Below are 14,820 nucleotides of genomic sequence, written 5' to 3' on the forward strand. Positions count from 1 at the left end.
CACTTCCACTTCATCAGAAAAACATCAACGCGAATCGTACAACCGCAATAGCGACCCCCAACCCAACAGCCCACCCAAAGTTCACCTCGGCCACGGACGCGCCTGCACTAACAGACACCATGGACGGAGTGGGTCTCCCGGTCGCAGGCGGCGTCGCCACCGCACCAGTCACCGATCCAGTGGGCCAATAACCCGTCGACGTCCCGACCCCGGCGCCGGCTCCGGTGCCCGGCACCGCAAGCACCAAAAACGGCACCGTCAGCGTCACACGGTCCGCGCCGTCGGCACCACACCCAGCGCACGAAGCCACCGTCGTCGTCATCGGCACGCTCACCGCCGCGGGCTGCATTCCATCACCGCCGCAGTACTTGTTGCACCCCGGCACCAGGATCGTGGTACAGTGCTCCGCGGGCGTCAGGCGCGCCGCGTCGGTCGCGCAGACGGTGGTGTAGGTCACCGTCGTCACGAGCGTCGATGTGGACGGGGTATGGGGTTCCGGATCGCCCAGGGGCGGGGCGTTGGGGGGGACTTCGTCCGTGAGGCGGGCGTAGACTGACAGGAGGTAGGTTGAGGGCGCGGCGCGGCGGTGGAGGTGGAGGTGCATGAGGCGGCGGTGGGGGTTCGAGGAGAAGGACGGCGGAAGGGTGTCTCGCTTTGGCTTTGTGGCTGGGGTGCTTGTGGTGCCGCCGCAGAGCTGAGTGCTGTTTCCTGGGCAGGGGCTGTTGCAGAGGGCGCGGTCTGTTGTTGCTCTGGTGTCTGGGTCGAGGTCATCTGCGCAGAAGCATTCGCTGGGAGGTAATGTGTTAGTGAGTGAAATATTTGACGTGATATGAGATGAAGATGGTTCCGAGACGTTACCTTTCGCGGACACCGGCATATTTCCCAGGCCTGCAGAGATCAATACACTTGTCCAGCGTCATATCCGCCGCCGAGGCTTTTAACAAGAAGCTCTGGAACCCTGTCCCGGAGCCGAAGCAGCCGAGGTACGCGTACTCCCCGATCGTCGCCGGCTCGCGCCCTGGGACAACAGGGTCCGTCGAGGGGCTCGGCGGCGCGGTGGCGGTCGGTCCCACGACGGTGGACATGACGACGGACGATACCTGGGAGGACTGCACTGTGGCGGTAGACACGATGACGGTACCGTTTTGCGTAAAGCTCGTCACGATGGTGGCAGGGTTTGGTACCGTGGTGTAGATGGTCGACGTGGTCTGGACCGTCGTCGTTGTTGTCGGTTCGGACGGGCTGGCAGTGGTGTTTGTGGCGAGGCCTTGTTCGTAGACGTCGATGTAGTTGACTTCCCAGTACCTGGTTGTTCGCTTCTCGTCAGACAGGTTCTAGGGAGAATGTTCAAGAAAGGCTCGATGACCTACGCGTTCGCAAATGCGGTAGGATTGTTCGCCACATATTCAACGCACGTCGGCGCTCGCTGGTTGCATGTATCTCCGTCTTGGCCCCAGATATGGGCAGCATAATCACCGCAAAAGTTCTGGATACCTCATGGTCAGCTTGGCTTGTAACATACTCACGCAACTTCGCGCAAAACATACCGTCTGAATCACAATGCTCATATCCTTGAAGTACGTGTCCACATCGCAAGTTGACGTTCCGAAAAGCGCAGACGGCAATCCCCAGCCGGACGGATCCGGATTCTTGGCAATGATATCGTCCGGGATGCTCTGCCGCGGCCAGTGCCAGATGCTGATGGCTTCCGAGGTCCACTCGAGCGCGTAGACGCCGCCGCCGACGGCGTTGAAGGCGTCTCCGTAGGTGTGTGTGTCCGAGGCTGGGGGAAGGTAGTTGCAGCCGGCGTTGTTGGTGGTCTAAATTTTGGTCTATTGTTAGCGAGAAAGAGAGAACAGTCACACGTCACCAAACGATGAAGAGAAAAGGGGCCGGGGGCTTCGTTGAGGAGACTACATACGCCTGGGCTTTCACAGTCGAGGAGGAGAGGCTGGCCGGCAGCTGCGGGGGAATCTGGGATACGGCATCCTGATGTCCTATTTCTTTCGTGTCAGAACCGGCTTTCAAGATGGTATCGCCATGGTGTTGAGACTCACGTGTGTCCGGAGAGGATATTCTTCGTAGCCTGGTTCGCGCCCTCGATGATATCAATCTCTCCGCTTGTAGGCCAGTCCGGTCCATACATCCAGACTATTCAAATCAAGTGTCAGCCAGTGAGCCAAGAAAGGTGATTCGATACCTCTTCAACGGGTCTGATCCCCCCCAACACTCGGCAAGTTGAAGGAACCCAAAAAGGAGGGATCCAAACTTACACGCAGGCCACAACCCGCAAACCGACGGCGGCATGTGCGCGAAATCACCAATGAACAGTCCATGATTATACTGCCTCTTGCTCTCCAGCCTCAAGCTCGGCCGCCCGTCGCTCAAACCGTACGTGTTCTTGTTGTCCACGCCCAGCGTCACGGCCTGCGTGTCCGGGTCGATGAAGTAGAGGCCCTTTGCGAGGGCGTCGGGCTGGCTTTGGTACCTATCGTTGCCGTCAGTTCATCCATGTCCAACTCTGTTCGAAAAATAGCAGGGCCGAGACCGATATCCGTGAGTATGAGAAAGAAAAGACGTACCTTACGAAGCCGTTGGACGGGTCGGCATAGTTGATAAAGTTGAAATCTGAAATCAGATTCGCGCCAAAGTACGACTGCGATAAGCTGTACGCCATCTTGGCTTCTCTTCCTCTTCCTCTCCTACTATTCCTTTACACCTTTGTTCGTGTCTTTTGGAGGTTTCTTGTTGTGCCCTTTGTTGTGTTATCAGACTTAAGAGAGTGTATAAGCGACCACCCTAAAACTTGAGTAGAGCGAGAGAGGTCGGGTGCGTCAGCGATCGATGATCGGAAACCGATGGGCATGCACACGTCAACGAGAGACACTGGTTGATTCGGATAAACAGAGAGAGATAGAGAGAAGGAGAGTGAGAGAAATACGCCACGACTCAGTTTCAATGATCGAACAGAGACCAGATGTCATGAGACCCTTTGGAGAGAGGGGTGTAGTTTCCTTATAACCCTTTGCTCGTCAACATCTCCCTTGCGACTGATCCAGGTACAGAATCACCAAAGATGCGAACCTCGACGAATGGATTTTCAAGTCTGCCCTCCTCCACATGAGAACCACACCACCATCATCGCAGCCCTCACATCCGGCCAGGAATGCCATTGCTCGACCGCCGTCTGGCCAAGGACTTATCCAAGGACCCGAGCCTTAGGGCTCTCGAAATCCATCTCCCTCCCAGCCTCCTCAAAGCAGGCCCATTTAGAATAGGTGACGTTTGCTTCTCCACAAAGAGTAGCTCCTCAGAGCCTCAGACGAGAGAGCGAGTTCTACAGGCTACACCTAATTGGAGACACTGGAAAACCAAAAAAGGACAAGAAAGCTAGACCGGTCTGGTGGGAGACGACAGAGAATTCAATACGCAGGTAATCCATTTCGAGAAACCCAACCACGCAATATCCACTCCAAAAGAAGAAAGTCAAGGAAGGGGAGCAACGTTGGCGAGAGAAAGAAGGGAAACAGGAGGAATGCAAGCATCGCTAGCTTCGCTCAAAAAGTTGCCTTCCTCTTGCCCATCCATCAACCCTCCGAGCGTGGCAGACTCGGCAGACCGAGACATCCTGACGGCGAGACAGGAGGTGCCGCCCAGAGAAAAGGACGAGAGTGAAGAGAAAAAACGTGAAACCCAATAGAAGTCCACCCAAGAACACTTGTATCGAATGCCAGATCATGAAGAAAGGGATCGGGGGGGGCGTGGGGCCGGACCACCGCCCCGATGTGAGACATCCTCCCCTCCATTCCAATCGGTGGAGGTATTCGCAAGTCCCGCATTCTTCAAGTCCGACCCTTGCTTCCACCGGGTCTCCACCTCCGAAGTTCTCAGGGCAAAAAAAAAAAAAAAAGACGGATGCTCTAGATCATGAGTGGGTATATTATTCATATGGTGGATATGGCATACAAGCGGCAAAAAAAGACAAAGTTCGTGACCCAAACGCCATGGCCTTTTTCGGCTTATGCCCACCAGGTTTAAGCGATCCCTCCCATCAACACTCACCCCGACTCTTTCTCGTCGTCGGTAGACTACTGACCCAAATGCCCTCTGACAGCTGTACTAGTCTTACACCATGATCCTCCTCAGCCCCTCCGTGCCTCCCAGGACGCGTCGGCCAGTGACCGCACACCGCCCCTGTCCGCTCTCCCACTTGCCCTCCTTGTCTCCCATGAAATCTTCCTGCATCGAATGCAAACCCTCCACCCAGCGGTGAATACACGTGTAGCAGTATACGATACCCGTCTGACACGCCGTCGGCGTAACGATGGGGTCCTCGCAGATGGGGCACAACGCCGAGTCCTCGGGCGCAGTCACCGTGTAAATGGGCAACAGCGAAGGCGTCGCGATAGGCGCCGTCTCAGCAGCCGGAACGGCCGCGTCCGCCGACTCGTCGTCGCCGCTGACCGCCTTCTCCTTGTCCTTGCCCGTCTCGGCAGTGCCAGCTCTTCCAGCTCCTCCCTTGCCGGCCCCCAAGCCCGAGACCACAGGGGGCGGGAGATCCAGCGTCTCGGATGCCTTGCGCGACAGCTGCTTGGCGAAGTCGGACGCGTGCCACCACTCGAGGAACTTGAGCGCAAAGATGCTCATGGGCAGCAGCAGAGACAAGCTGGATAGCAGGCGCGGGCCCATCTCGCGCGGGGAGAAGAGGGATCTCCACCCGGGCGGTGCGCCGGGCTTTCCGTTCGCCTTGCCGCCGCTCGTGAGCGCGTCAATGGCCTGGTAGTCGGCGCCCGTCATCCTCCTCATGCGGGTGCCGATGAGCCACAGGAACGGGTTGTGGTACTTGCTGTTGTCAAACAGGTAGGCTAGGTTGAACGACAGCAGCGCAAAGTAGTAGGCCGCGTTGACGCTCGGGTAGATGTTGCGCAGGAACCAGCGGTAGTAGTGCAGAAAGCGCTGCTTCAGCGTCGGGTTGGGCGGCATCTGGGTGTAGGCGGCGCCGAGCAGCGCCCGCGGCGCGTTCACCTCGTACCCTTCGTCAAGCTTCCTCTGCAGGTAGGGGACGCCGACGGCGACGGCAAGGTTCATCCATATGTCTTTCGTGCCGAGCTTAAGGGTGTCGCGGACGACGGCGGGTGCGGAGGCGCTGGCGCGCGGGATCTCGGCGTGCAGAGCCTTCTCGCGCTTCAGTCCGTAAAAGTTCTCGGTGAAGCTGCCGCCGCGGGTCTTTAGGTAGTGACGCTCGACGAGGAGCATGAGCAGGGCGTAGAGCTCATCAAAGGAGTTGAGGGCGCGTAAGAGGTAGCGCGGGTATCGTTGGGTCGCGATGGTGAGGAGGTATCGGATGGTGGGCGGAAGGAGGGAGTTGAGCTGCTGTTCGGAGATGAGCTCGAAGAGGGAGGGTTTCTGGTCGTCGAAGGAGCCCCGGAGGGCGGTCATGAACTCCATGGTGGGCGAGGGCGGGCGGGCATCGAGGTTGATGGGATGGCAGTCCCCTGAATGGTTTCTTGCTGCGAGTGCGCGGATGCAAAGGAGTGAGTTGCGCTGTTATCTGGGCATGGCGATGACGGATCAGGTGTTGTCGGGTGGGTTGGTGATAATGGAAGGCTGCAGATCTTCGCTGGTACAGCTGCGGTAAGGTGGTTATCTTATCGTCGGCGGTTGGTTTGTCAGAAGTTGGAGGTTGAACGTACCGAAAGGGATTTGCCGAGGCAGTTCCACTAGCGTGCCGAAGATAGGGACCAAGAACCCGGGGAAGCCAGCGGGGCCATTTTGCTAGGTGTGGAAATGGGTACCTGAGAAAAGGTACCCATTCGGGACCCCGACTGAACTCAATCGAATTATAGCATCAACAACTCCATCATTCTCATTTTAGACGGCGGCTCGTACATAGATTGCCTGTCTATTCAGTTATAGTCTTCTGGTTGATGATTTGTTACCTAACATTCCATCGATACCCTCACTTGATTCAGCTTTCTTCCAGCAGATAGAGCCAGACTCGCTGTCAGCGCCAAACGGCACGCACTTTCTCATCTCACTCCCATTCTCACCACTCCCACTCTAACCCCCAAACTCGTACACCGACACCTCGCTCACAATGGGCATCCCATCTCAGTTCAAGTCCGTCTTCGAAGCCAAGGCAGGCGAAGAGCGCATACAAGCCTGGCTCAACCTAGACAAGGACGACGCGGGCAACTTCAAATTCGGTGTACGTCCCTTTACCTCCCTTCTCATCCATTCCACTCCGCACAGCTAACATGAGACTTCAAACCCCCCAGAACTGGATGGGCGCCCTCATCCCCTCCATTGCCCTCCTCTCAACCTCCCTCACACCAACCCCGCGCGCCACCTTTGCCTTCACCGTCCTCCCAGAGCACTGCAACCGCGCCGGCAACCTCCATGGCGGCGCTGCCGCCACCCTCTTCGACTCCCTCACCACCATGCCCCTGGCCCTCGTCAACGACAAGCCGGGCTACTGGCAGTTCCTCGGCGTCTCCCGCACCATCAACTGCAGCTACCTCCGCCCGGCCCCCAACGGCGAAGAGTGCCTCATCGAGTGCGAGATTGTCCAGATTGGCCGGACGCTGTGCCAGCTCAGGGGCACCCTCACGAGGCGGAGCGACGGAGTGGTGCTGGCTACGTGCGAGCATCACAAATTCAATACCGATCCGCCCGCGAGCAAGTTGTGATGCAACGATCTTGTTTTCTACCTTTTTTTCTTTCAGAGAAATATGAGTGTAAGGAGTATGGATGAGAAGAGATTTTGAGTGAGACTCACGATATCTATGACCAACGCGGTATATATATACACAGCTGTAGACGTTACACATAAACTAGAACAAATCCACAAAGCCCAAAAAACCACCAGATTACACCAAATCCCCATCCCTTATCCCATCACTGCTCTATAAGATGATGTCCACTAAGCACAAGGTCCATAAGCTCGGAATCCGGCGCCGCCAACGCCGCCAAATCCTCCACCAGCTCCTCATCATCAATCTCGCCCCCATCGTCATCCTCGTCCTCCCCCCACTCCCCGACCACAAAGTCTTCGTCGTCGTCCTCGTTGCTAGCCAGCTCCGCGTCAAAGTCCATGATGGGCAGGAAATCGTGAATGTCGATCTTATTGTCGTCGCCCTCCTTGGGGCCCGGGGCCCGGTCCGAGACCTTGAAGTAGGCGCTGGGTCCGCAGGGGCCGTGAGGATCGTAGTCTCTGTTAGTCTCAGAGTTTAGCATCAACTTCAATCAGAACTGTTTCCCGACCCCCGGTCTTGGTCGATACTGGTAAGGGGGCTGGAAGGAAGAAGGGGGGACGCAACGTACGTATCGAACCAGTGTCCCATGACACCGCGAGCCGACCCGACACCACCAATCTGGATCCCCTCGCTCCGCCACCGCGCGTGGCCGTTGAAGACGGAGAACGTCGTCCATCTCACCTCGCCCTCCTTGGTCATCCGAACCGTGCCTTCAGTAGCTAATTAGAATCAGTCGAAATTTAATAAAAAAAAGCCGCAAGAAAGAAAGGGCCTTCCACCGTGTGGGCAGGCCTTCCTTTCGAAGAAAAAGAGACGAGAAAACTTACCACGAAGTTGCGAATGCGCATTCTCATCCCACGAATCATCAACCGACCGCGACAACCCATGAAAATGCACAACAGGCAGCTCCTTCCCATCATCCTCCCCCGGCGGCTGCACATCAACAACAAACATTTTCATCAGAATGATCCTCGTCGCCTCCCCGACGTCAAGCGGCGGCCGCTGCACCTCGATCGGCGGCGGCTCCTCTCCAATCGGGAAATTATAGTGAAAAAAATCGTTATAGTCGATGAAACATACCACCCTCAACCACGTACCCGCAACACCGTACGGATCTTCCAAGTCCAGATCTCGGATGCCTCTCCCTGGCGAGGGCACGTAGCTCCCCGACCACGAGCCCGCAAACGGCTTCTCCCAGAGGTTGGAAAACACTTTTGCCGTAAGACGCTGTGATCTGATGTTGCTGCCCAGAACGATCATGATGGCCTCCATCTTTTCCCAGTCCACCCGCCCCGAATCGTCGTCGCGGAAGGGGCCCCATTTCGTGCGCGTCGTGTACTGCCGCATGTCGTAGACCTTGCACGCGGCGTAGGGGTATACGCGCGAGGACCTCGTGCGGCCAGTGTTGAAGATGGGGCGGCCGTAGAGGCAGTGGAGCTTTGCGCTCTGTTGGTGGATGTCGTCGGCGGTCGGGTCCGTTCGGGAGGAGGAGGATGCTGACGATGACGAAGATTGCAGGCGGCGGCTGCTGCTCGTCGGGCGTGCTGCATCGCCGCGCGCGCGGTCAAAGATGTGAGAGCGGCATAGGAAAGCTACCCGCGCGGGCTCCTCGTGGAAGAATCTGGCCAGGGCGGTGGCGTTGCGGGAGACGGCGTGGGTGCCCGTGTCGTTCTGCGTCTCGCCCGTTGGGGAGGCATGTTGTAGTAGCCTGTTGACGACGTCGGATACGAAGGGGAGGAGGTCGCGGGACTAATTGGAGGGCGCGGATGAGAATGAGTGCTCATACCCTGGAGTGTTCTACATTTCATGATGGGGGAGCGAGGGAGTTATTTGCTCTTACCTTTTCGTTCACACTATCCCCGGCGCAAACGAGACCAAGTCTCACGAAATCGTGCAGTTCCCTCTCCCAGTCCAGCCCAGTCTGCTTCGGTGTGTCCTGTTCGAGAAATCGCGTATTAGACCATTTCCCTCACGAATGCGACGCAAGACAAAGGTAACCCTGAGACGAGGATCATTCATACAAGAGCATTCAAATACACGTCCTTGCAAAGCTTCTGGTTCCCCTTGACGTAGGAGTGCAAGAATCGACATGTGCGGGGCAGACGTCCGAGGTCGCGGGGCTCGAGGCCCGAAAAGATGTGATGGAGGATCTCTGCCGGCAGCATGTTGATATGCAGCACCTGATGCTGCTGCTGCTGCTGCAGCGGCGGCGGCTGCGACATCGTGGGCGACGACGAAGGATACGACGACGACGCCCCGTCGGATTCGACCACTGGAGGGGGAGCTTATCGCGCGACGGCGGTTGCGGTCTTTTGTGTGTGCGTGTGTGTGTGTGTGTGCGTGTGTGTGTGTGTGTGTGTATGTTCACAGCTCAGAGAGGGATGCGTCGTTGAAATGGACAAGTGGTTTGGGGAACAAGATTTTGAGCGAGGGGTCTAGGTACTGGTCACGATGAGAGGGAACGTTTCTTGGGGTAGCAAGGTAATGAAAGTGGGAAGAATAGAGCAAGGTAAGGTAAGGTAGGTAAGGTGAGGCAAGGTAGACAACAGCGGATCGGAAGCTTAAACTTACGTCGTCTATCCGGTTGGTCAACCGCCTGGTACCCACGAAAACCTCCCACGCGGGATATGATCCACCACATGCAGCGTTCGTGCGGGGATAACTGTGTACGTGGTACGGAGTGCCTATCCGAATCTCAGGGCGGGCGGGCGCGCGTGTGGGTACCGCCTGCCTGCGATCCGTGAAGCTCCCCGCCTGGAGTTCTGCACTCTGGTCAACCCCCCCCCCCCCGGAGGTCAAGGGTGTGTAAGCTTCCGGCGTATCAGCGCGGTGGGGAATGACGGACACTGTGTGTTGTGCAGGCAAAGTCGTTATGCCTTTGAGATTGGTTCGCCAAATTCCTGACGAACAGCTCTCTCGATTGAGGTTGCCTTACGGATACCTACTTCTCTGGTAACACAGCAGTTCCTCGGTTTTCCGATTGTCCCGTTTCCCCAAAATTTTCCCTTGGAAGGATGGACGTGCCCCTCTCCAAGAAGCCATGTCTGCGAAAGTCACCAGAATCAGTATAAGTCATCATGACGTAAGGCAAGGTAGAGAAGATCACTAATTCCCTTCCTTACCTAAGACAAAGTATTGAAAAGGCGCTATCGGATATGTACCCTAGCCCCACACACATCGGAGCCGGGAAAGTGGACCCGCCCGGCTCCGGACACCGGAGCTTTCATGTCCAAAGCAAACGGAAGCGGAGCATATGATCCACAAAATTTCAACTCGCCAATGTCGCCGGCTTTCCCGTGGCAGACGGCTGTCTTCACAGCATCGAGCTTGCATCAGGAATCATCAGAGCCACCTTTCCGGCGCGTAGAAATTTACCGGCAATGCCTGAGCTACGTAGTCTCGGACAGGTGGGATTTCCAATTCCTCGGACGTCCCGCGTTCCGTCCTCACCTAGGCCCGTTTTCTCTTTTGACAGCAGGTCGTCTACCGCAACCTGGAAAAGGTATGGCGCCGACACATATCAAGGTAGACATTGCAATGAAACCTAGCATGTGATCAGGTAAGAATATATTCATCCATGTACTCTCTCTGAGATCCTACTTTTTCCATCTCAGCGCTAATGCTGCCATGCCACGAACATTCCATTGCGCTGCGGTAAGGCGCGCGCATCATGGGGGTATAGATACAGTACAACACACAAAAAGGGAGAGAAAAAAAAAAAGCTCAAGCTGAATGTCCATGCTGGCTCCCACTTGTTCGAACTTCATCGTCTGGGATTGTAATCCTCCCATCATGTCATCGCAAGAAGTGGTACAATAATTCAAAGTCAATCCCTCCAGTCGTCAATAAGTCGTGCCATTACCATGTGTAAGTCGTAATTAGAATGGCTTGAATGCAGTTTGGTCGTCATCTCGCAACTCGCCAATTACAACGTGGTAGCCCCAGCGTTCAGCTGGAGACAGTTACTGAGCAGATTGGCGCCCTCGTGCAACAGCTCCCACCGGGTGGTTTCGAATGAGTCTTTGAGAACAAGTAGCATCGCCGTGTTTTCGTTGATGCCCTTCATCGCCTTGAGCTCGTCTGGCGAGGACGCGCCCCCATATTTCAGAAGATACTCGCGCATTTTTCGTAACTGCTCCTGCTTGGATGTTGGGGGCGGGACATCAGGACAGGGACCTTCTAGAGCGAATCCGTAACACCAAACAACAAGGGCAGCAAAGTATAGAACCCATGGCCTATTAAGGAGTACGTCGTCTCGTGCAGTGTACGGCTCATCGTACTTGAAGCCATTGGGCTGATGCGCGTGGCCGCCATCAGGTATGAGAACAGAGCTGATGAACTTGAGGGCATAAAAGGTCGCGTCGCGAGCCTTGGCGGTTGGGGCCCAAATGTCCTTCATCCTTCGCTGAGCACTATTCAGATCTTGCTGTCCAATAGCTCGTCCCAGAAGCCGCTTTGCTCTGGCAAAAATTTGACAGTCGACAATGTCAACGTGCATTGCCATATGTGCAAGATGATGCAGTACGGTACGGCTCTCGAAAACGACGTTGGCGTCATTCTTCTTCGCTGAGTCGTAGCGGTATGGGTCGGAAGAGCCTTCTGTCCTAGTGAGGGACTTGTCGAAATCTTCTTTCCAAGCATCAAAGGCCCTGGTAAGTGTTCCCCGCCATTTGTCTCTGCCGCCTAGTGCCTGAGACACGCCACCGCCAAGAACGTTGACCTGAAGGTCTCTTTGGTTCATATGCCAACTAACGCTGAGAAGTCCAGCCATGAGGACCATGCGACCAAATGGGTTGGTCTGTACACCTTGGCCGCTGAGCGTTCGTTTGAGACCTTCCAGGAAAGAAATGGGCTTGACACCGTTGGACAGTAGATTGGACTCGACTCTGCCGACTTCCGCACCACTCGTAGCTTTCCACAAGGCCTCATCGCAGGGCAGAGGCAGCCTCATTTCGTGCGTGACCATGACCGTAGAGTGGCCAAACATGGTAGCATGGATGGAGTCAATGACGAAAGCAGCAAACGCAGCTCGACGTGTTGACTCGTTAGTGATCCAGTGATTCCACCACTCGTCTGCGGTGTGAGCCATACCGGATGCTGAGGAATGGCGTGAGCTGTTCGTCTTGTCGTCTCGGGGGTTTGGTGGCGAGTCGAGAGATGATTTGCCAATGAGGGACCTTCCACGGCGCATCAGGGTGATTGTGGTCGCGTGGTGGATGTGTGCTCGCTCGTGCAGTTCTCTGGTCGAGTACATCTTTTCGTACAACTCAAGAAGCAGAAGTGTCTGGAATAGCCACAGCTTCGCCGGGGGCCTGAAATTCGGGTCCATAAAAATCTCCCATCTCAAGTGCCAGGCCAGGAAGTTGGACAGCTGAGCACCCGCCTTTGTGACCTTCTGGCCATGTGTCTTGTCGAGGCACGCCGCACCGATTGTCATCATTGCTAGAAGAAGCAAATTCGGGGTCCGGTCAGGCGAGAATGTCGGCTTGTGGAGGATAGGAATCTGGTCACTGAAATGAACCCAGTACGAGCCTATGTAAGCCTGCATCATCCGCTTGCTGAGCATGTGATCGCCGTCGCTGCGGTCACCCTCCAAGATGCTTTCACGTTGTCGCATCGCCGGAGCTTCATCGTTATCGTGGAATCTTTGGTTGATGAAGTCATAAATCTCTTGGCTCTTCTCCTCAGAGATTGTAGCCTCTGGAAGATTCTGGTCAAGCAGGTTGTTGACAGCCATGACTTGATGAGGCCCCGAGGGGAAGTATCCCATAGGAACGCCCTCTGTTCCCACATAGGGTACACTATAGGGATTCTGGTACTCGCCGTAGCTGCAAAAATGTTAGTAAAGTTCGTGGCCAAACGAAGGTTAAAACCAACTTGCTAACATACCCGGGAGCCACCATCTGGCCCATAGGTGAGCCTTCACCTCCTTGTTGCGTGTTGAAGAGGTAGGCAACGAAATCTTCGGGGATCGTGACATATGGCGATTTACTCAAGATGCTGTCGGTCCCAAAAACGGGGATCGTCCCAGGCATAGACATCTGATCAAGCAGCATCATCTCGCCTGACTGCTGGGGATGCCCCTGCTCACTGTACTCGGCCGAAGTGGTCGGTGCATATGTTTGGCCCTCGCGGGGTACGTTACCTGCGCCGTTGGAGAAGTCGGAGGGCGGCAAGTTGAATTGCGGAAAGTTTTGCTGGGTTGTGTACGGTGCAGAGTGAGGGGTATTGTGCGGCTGGGTGTGGTAGCCGTGTGGATTGGCAACCGGGGACATGTAAGACCCGTTGGTCTGTCCAACCGGCCTTGGGCCGCTCGGAGACTGTTGTGGGGGGCGATGCGCCTGAACGCCTCCGTACCCATTGTCGTGATGCATGTAGCCGTCCATTCCACCTGGGTGCACACCTATTGGGTATCCCGGCGGGGTGTTGGTTGCCTGAATGAACGGACTACCAGATACGTCTTTGGGCGACTGATACTGCATTTGGGCTTGCCGCATATTGGCGAAGCCCGTTCCCGGCCGACTAATCTCGGGCGAAGCAGACCCAGGCAATGGAAAAGGTGGACGATCCGTCGTAGGGGAGATATGGCTCATCATCGAATCCTTACGGTTCAGGGCAGATCCCTTGGCCGTGTGACGGTCTCTATGGCGGTTACACAAATCAAGCCGAACAAAAGTGCGACTGCAATCAGGAAAGTCACAAGCATAAATCTGCTTGGGCGTGTGGTTGAGCTGGTGACGGTACCTGAAGCGTTGTTAGTGATGTAGGACATGGGCTATACACGGCACCACCTACAAGTGCTCGGCTCTGGAGTAGCTCTTTCCACAGCCCTCCTGAGGACATTCAAACTTTTTGTCCAAGCCTTTGCGACTCCTCCGTCTTTTCCTAGCAGGACCACCGTCCGAGTTTGAGGAGCCGGCTTTTCCTTCGTCTCCATCATCGTCCATGATGTCGGCATCCTTGTCCTCGGAGACCTCCCGCAGTCTTCCCCTCCCGCTTTCGTGTTCCTGCTTGATGAAGTGCTGCGGACTCGTTCGCGGCTCGTGATTTGTCGCCATTGTCGCAGGCCCGGCAGAGGGCAGCGAGGTTGAGGATTTGAACGTAGCTGGATGTGCGGGTAAAACAGAAGTCATGATTTTTCAGACGGCAGCTTCGTGAGATAGGTGTCGGAAAACCCGAGGTAGTTGGAGGCGCGGGTCCTGTCACGATGTAACGGACCAAGACGCAGAGACACCAGCTTCGTTGCGCTCAGAGTTTATTATCGCAACGGTGGTACTTGAGATCTTGTTTTGCGAAGCCTAGAAGGGCCGGTCGAAGAATTATCAGGTGGCGCGACTTTGTCGGTCCAGTTGGATCAGTGTGCTGAGCGTCTCGTGTTCTTCAGTTTTCGTAGTATACAAGCTGCGTGCGCAAAATCGCACTCGAGTTTTCTGGGTTGGCCTCTCCAAAGCCAATTGGAGAGGATTTTCAAAACATGACTGAGAGGGAGTAACACCGGCCAGCAGAGGTAACGGTGGCGGCAACGGCGTGGTGAGAAGGTAAAGTGCGATGCGTGAGGGAAAAGTCGCGGTTGAGAGCGTAGTCCTCAGGACAGTGAGATGCTCCTTCAGTTGAGGTACCGAGACCCTTGAGGCGAGATCAGGCAAGGCAAGGTAAGCAACTGGGAATGGTTAGCAGGTGGATGTCGGTGGAGATGGTAGTATTAATGACGGGTCTGCCGCCTGTTGCGGTAAAATGGACGAGCGCTGGACTGCATGACAGAGCGAAAGAGAGGGGAGGGGGTGGGTGTCAAAAAAACAAAATAAGAGACGGCAAGGTTGGAGGTTGCGGATGGGAGTGGACCGGGGCCTAAGGGCTGTGGAGATGTGGACTAAAGGGCGATAGAGATGGACCATAGCGTTGCGTCCTAGGGGGTGGGCGTGTAACAACCATGAGCCAGGCCTGGCGCCATCAAATCTCTGTTCCTTTTCCTCTAGTGCTTTCTCTCTAGACGGATAGATCTCTGCTCAGGAGACCGAGGGAGACCGATGCACTATTGCTTGGACGTTGGGCGATGACTTGCAGG

General features: G+C 55.8%; 5 protein-coding genes across 5 annotated transcripts; 1 reads left to right on the forward strand and 4 right to left on the reverse strand.

Annotated features, from left to right (window-relative positions):
• Positions 1 to 13: 13 nt before the first annotated feature.
• On the reverse strand, positions 14 to 2,677 carry BDZ83DRAFT_748605 (uncharacterized protein; the record flags this gene model as incomplete). Its single annotated transcript, XM_060513641.1, has 8 exons — positions 14 to 788; positions 859 to 1,305; positions 1,371 to 1,486; positions 1,548 to 1,820; positions 1,922 to 1,997; positions 2,058 to 2,151; positions 2,274 to 2,488; positions 2,583 to 2,677. The coding sequence occupies 8 exons, from the start codon at positions 2,675 to 2,677 to the stop codon at positions 14 to 16; spliced, it is 2,091 nt and encodes a 696-aa protein (XP_060369218.1).
• Positions 2,678 to 3,917: 1,240 nt separating this feature from the next.
• Positions 3,918 to 5,683, reverse strand: BDZ83DRAFT_606969 (Pex12 amino terminal region-domain-containing protein). The gene has a single exon (XM_060507403.1). The coding sequence runs from the start codon at positions 5,446 to 5,448 to the stop codon at positions 4,126 to 4,128; it is 1,323 nt and encodes a 440-aa protein (XP_060369219.1). The 5' UTR covers positions 5,449 to 5,683; the 3' UTR covers positions 3,918 to 4,125.
• A 147-nt stretch (positions 5,684 to 5,830) lies between these two features.
• On the forward strand, positions 5,831 to 6,689 carry BDZ83DRAFT_789179 (thioesterase superfamily protein; the record flags this gene model as incomplete). The annotated part of the gene is made up of 2 exons (XM_060515692.1): positions 5,831 to 6,208; positions 6,279 to 6,689. Exons 1-2 carry the CDS (start codon positions 6,098 to 6,100, stop codon positions 6,687 to 6,689), a joined length of 522 nt encoding a protein of 173 aa, XP_060369220.1. The 5' UTR covers positions 5,831 to 6,097.
• Positions 6,690 to 6,897: 208 nt separating this feature from the next.
• BDZ83DRAFT_748608 (F-box domain-containing protein) lies at positions 6,898 to 8,977 on the reverse strand (the record flags this gene model as incomplete). Its single annotated transcript, XM_060513642.1, has 5 exons — positions 6,898 to 7,213; positions 7,324 to 7,474; positions 7,583 to 8,504; positions 8,596 to 8,691; positions 8,777 to 8,977. 5 exons carry the CDS (start codon positions 8,975 to 8,977, stop codon positions 6,898 to 6,900), a joined length of 1,686 nt encoding a protein of 561 aa, XP_060369221.1.
• Positions 8,978 to 10,495: 1,518 nt separating this feature from the next.
• On the reverse strand, positions 10,496 to 14,157 carry BDZ83DRAFT_70782 (fungal-specific transcription factor domain-containing protein). The gene is made up of 3 exons (XM_060511553.1): positions 13,551 to 14,157; positions 12,633 to 13,499; positions 10,496 to 12,583 (listed from the first exon to the last, which is right to left on the reverse strand). Exons 1-3 carry the CDS (start codon positions 13,886 to 13,888, stop codon positions 10,681 to 10,683), a joined length of 3,108 nt encoding a protein of 1,035 aa, XP_060369222.1. The 5' UTR covers positions 13,889 to 14,157; the 3' UTR covers positions 10,496 to 10,680.
• Between the last annotated feature and the right edge of the window lie 663 nt (positions 14,158 to 14,820).

This window comes from Colletotrichum acutatum (genome assembly GCF_030867785.1).
Source record: "Colletotrichum acutatum strain CBS 112980 chromosome Unknown BDZ83scaffold_13, whole genome shotgun sequence".
NCBI classification, from domain to species: domain Eukaryota; kingdom Fungi; phylum Ascomycota; class Sordariomycetes; order Glomerellales; family Glomerellaceae; genus Colletotrichum; species Colletotrichum acutatum.